Source organism: Sphaeroforma arctica (assembly GCF_001186125.1).
Source record: "Sphaeroforma arctica JP610 unplaced genomic scaffold supercont1.5008, whole genome shotgun sequence".
Classification (NCBI taxonomy): Eukaryota; class Ichthyosporea; order Ichthyophonida; genus Sphaeroforma; species Sphaeroforma arctica.
Genome location: NW_014035550.1, coordinates 1 through 1552, shown reverse-complemented (window position 1 = coordinate 1552; position 1552 = coordinate 1). Strand labels below are relative to the sequence as shown.

At 44.2% G+C, this 1552-nt stretch overlaps 1 protein-coding gene across 1 annotated transcript; it reads right to left on the bottom strand.

The window, feature by feature from the left end:
• Positions 1-722: 722 nt before the first annotated feature.
• Positions 723-1148, bottom strand: SARC_14717 (hypothetical protein; the record flags this gene model as incomplete). Its single annotated transcript, XM_014291150.1, has 2 exons — positions 723-814; positions 1054-1148. Coding segments are annotated over 2 exons (187 nt in total), but the record flags the coding sequence as incomplete, so codon positions are not given.
• Between the last annotated feature and the right edge of the window lie 404 nt (positions 1149-1552).

Genomic DNA, 1552 nt, shown 5'->3' with positions numbered 1-1552 from the left:
TAGGGCATCGAATATTGGGCCCACTTCGTCAATATCGGGTAAAGAGTGGCTGAAGAACGTCAGTACCCAAGAGAGCGCGAAGTGTGGCATATCTGTCAGGCCACACCTGCATGCGAGGGAATAGAGCAACATTGGAGACGTAAGTAGAGTTGGAAATTTAACTAGCGTTCCAGTTAAGTTTTGCTGATCTTCAATAGTTGTATATACGTTTATCAAAATTAGAAGCATTAAAAGCAGGAGAAAGGGGTCGTGTGATGGCGCGCGCGTCAGAGACTCGCCGACTAGCGTGTTATCAGCGTATGTTAACACATATTCAGCAGGACATACTCGAGAAAAAAATCATATAACTCGGGATCAGCGACGGATATGATGGGAAACATTGCGCTGAGATATGCCATAGCCTCGTTCATGTTGGCCGCCATGAAACTCCTGCAAAAAGCCGGATCAAAGTGGGATGTCAGCAGGACAACACGGCTCCAATGAGCACCGCTGTATGGAGTAGCCAAGCCATGCATTCACTGCCTCGAGATGAAGTAAACAAGAAGATGCGATGGTGCATATTCAAATATACAAAACGGTGGAACCCTCGAGATGAAGTAAACAAAAAGTGCGATGGTGCATATTCAAATATACAAAACAGTGGAACCCTCGAGATGAAGTAAACAAGAAGATGCGATGGTGCCTATTCAAATATACAAAGCGGTGGAACGCAGACTACTCACCGCAGATGAAATTGAGACAATCGCTCGCAGCTCGGCAACTGATCCTTTGTGGACAACACCTGAGCCAAAATACCGATTACATCGTGATAGCCCTACATACGGAACACAGCATACATGAGGTGAGCTTAGGATAGTCCACAACAGCCTAGAATGGTAGGACGACACTAAATAGAGGACGTCGGATACTTATTGCCAAGAGTAGTACAGTACCATGCCTAACAGCCAAATTCCTGGCCTCTTAGCTAATTTTTTTTTTAGCTGCTAGTAGAATCAATATTTTTAGCTATTGTGCAGAATAAATACAGTCGTGCCGGGCTCACCTTACACACACCTGATAGTAGTGCAGCTGCCTGTTTCGACTGATAAGTTTATTTATGAGAACACTCAATTCGTCTTGCATGCTCGTTCGGACTTCGCTGGTTATATCTAAATTAAATGATTGATTTAGTCGCACTCGCAGACCAGTTCGGAGCACATTTAATCCAAAGGCCAAAACTCACAAAACTACACATTTACGTGATTAATCAAACCTCCAGGGCAACATACCTGGAGGATACTCTCCATAAGACCGACGAATATCGAGTTCAATCTGCTCTTCATATCCGTGTTTGTCAGACCGCAGCATGGGCTCGTCTGGTATGAACGAACCTGCACCGGATATAACTGAATTGTTCATTTTGGGTATACACAACCTCTAACTTTAGTTCGTAGGGCTACCGAAGCTACCACACAAATCAGCTCAGAGTCAACATGCGCTCCTTAATTAATGGAAAGGGCACGAGGTAGAGAGCTGATATACCTTACTATCGTCTATACGTCTTTATACTTAA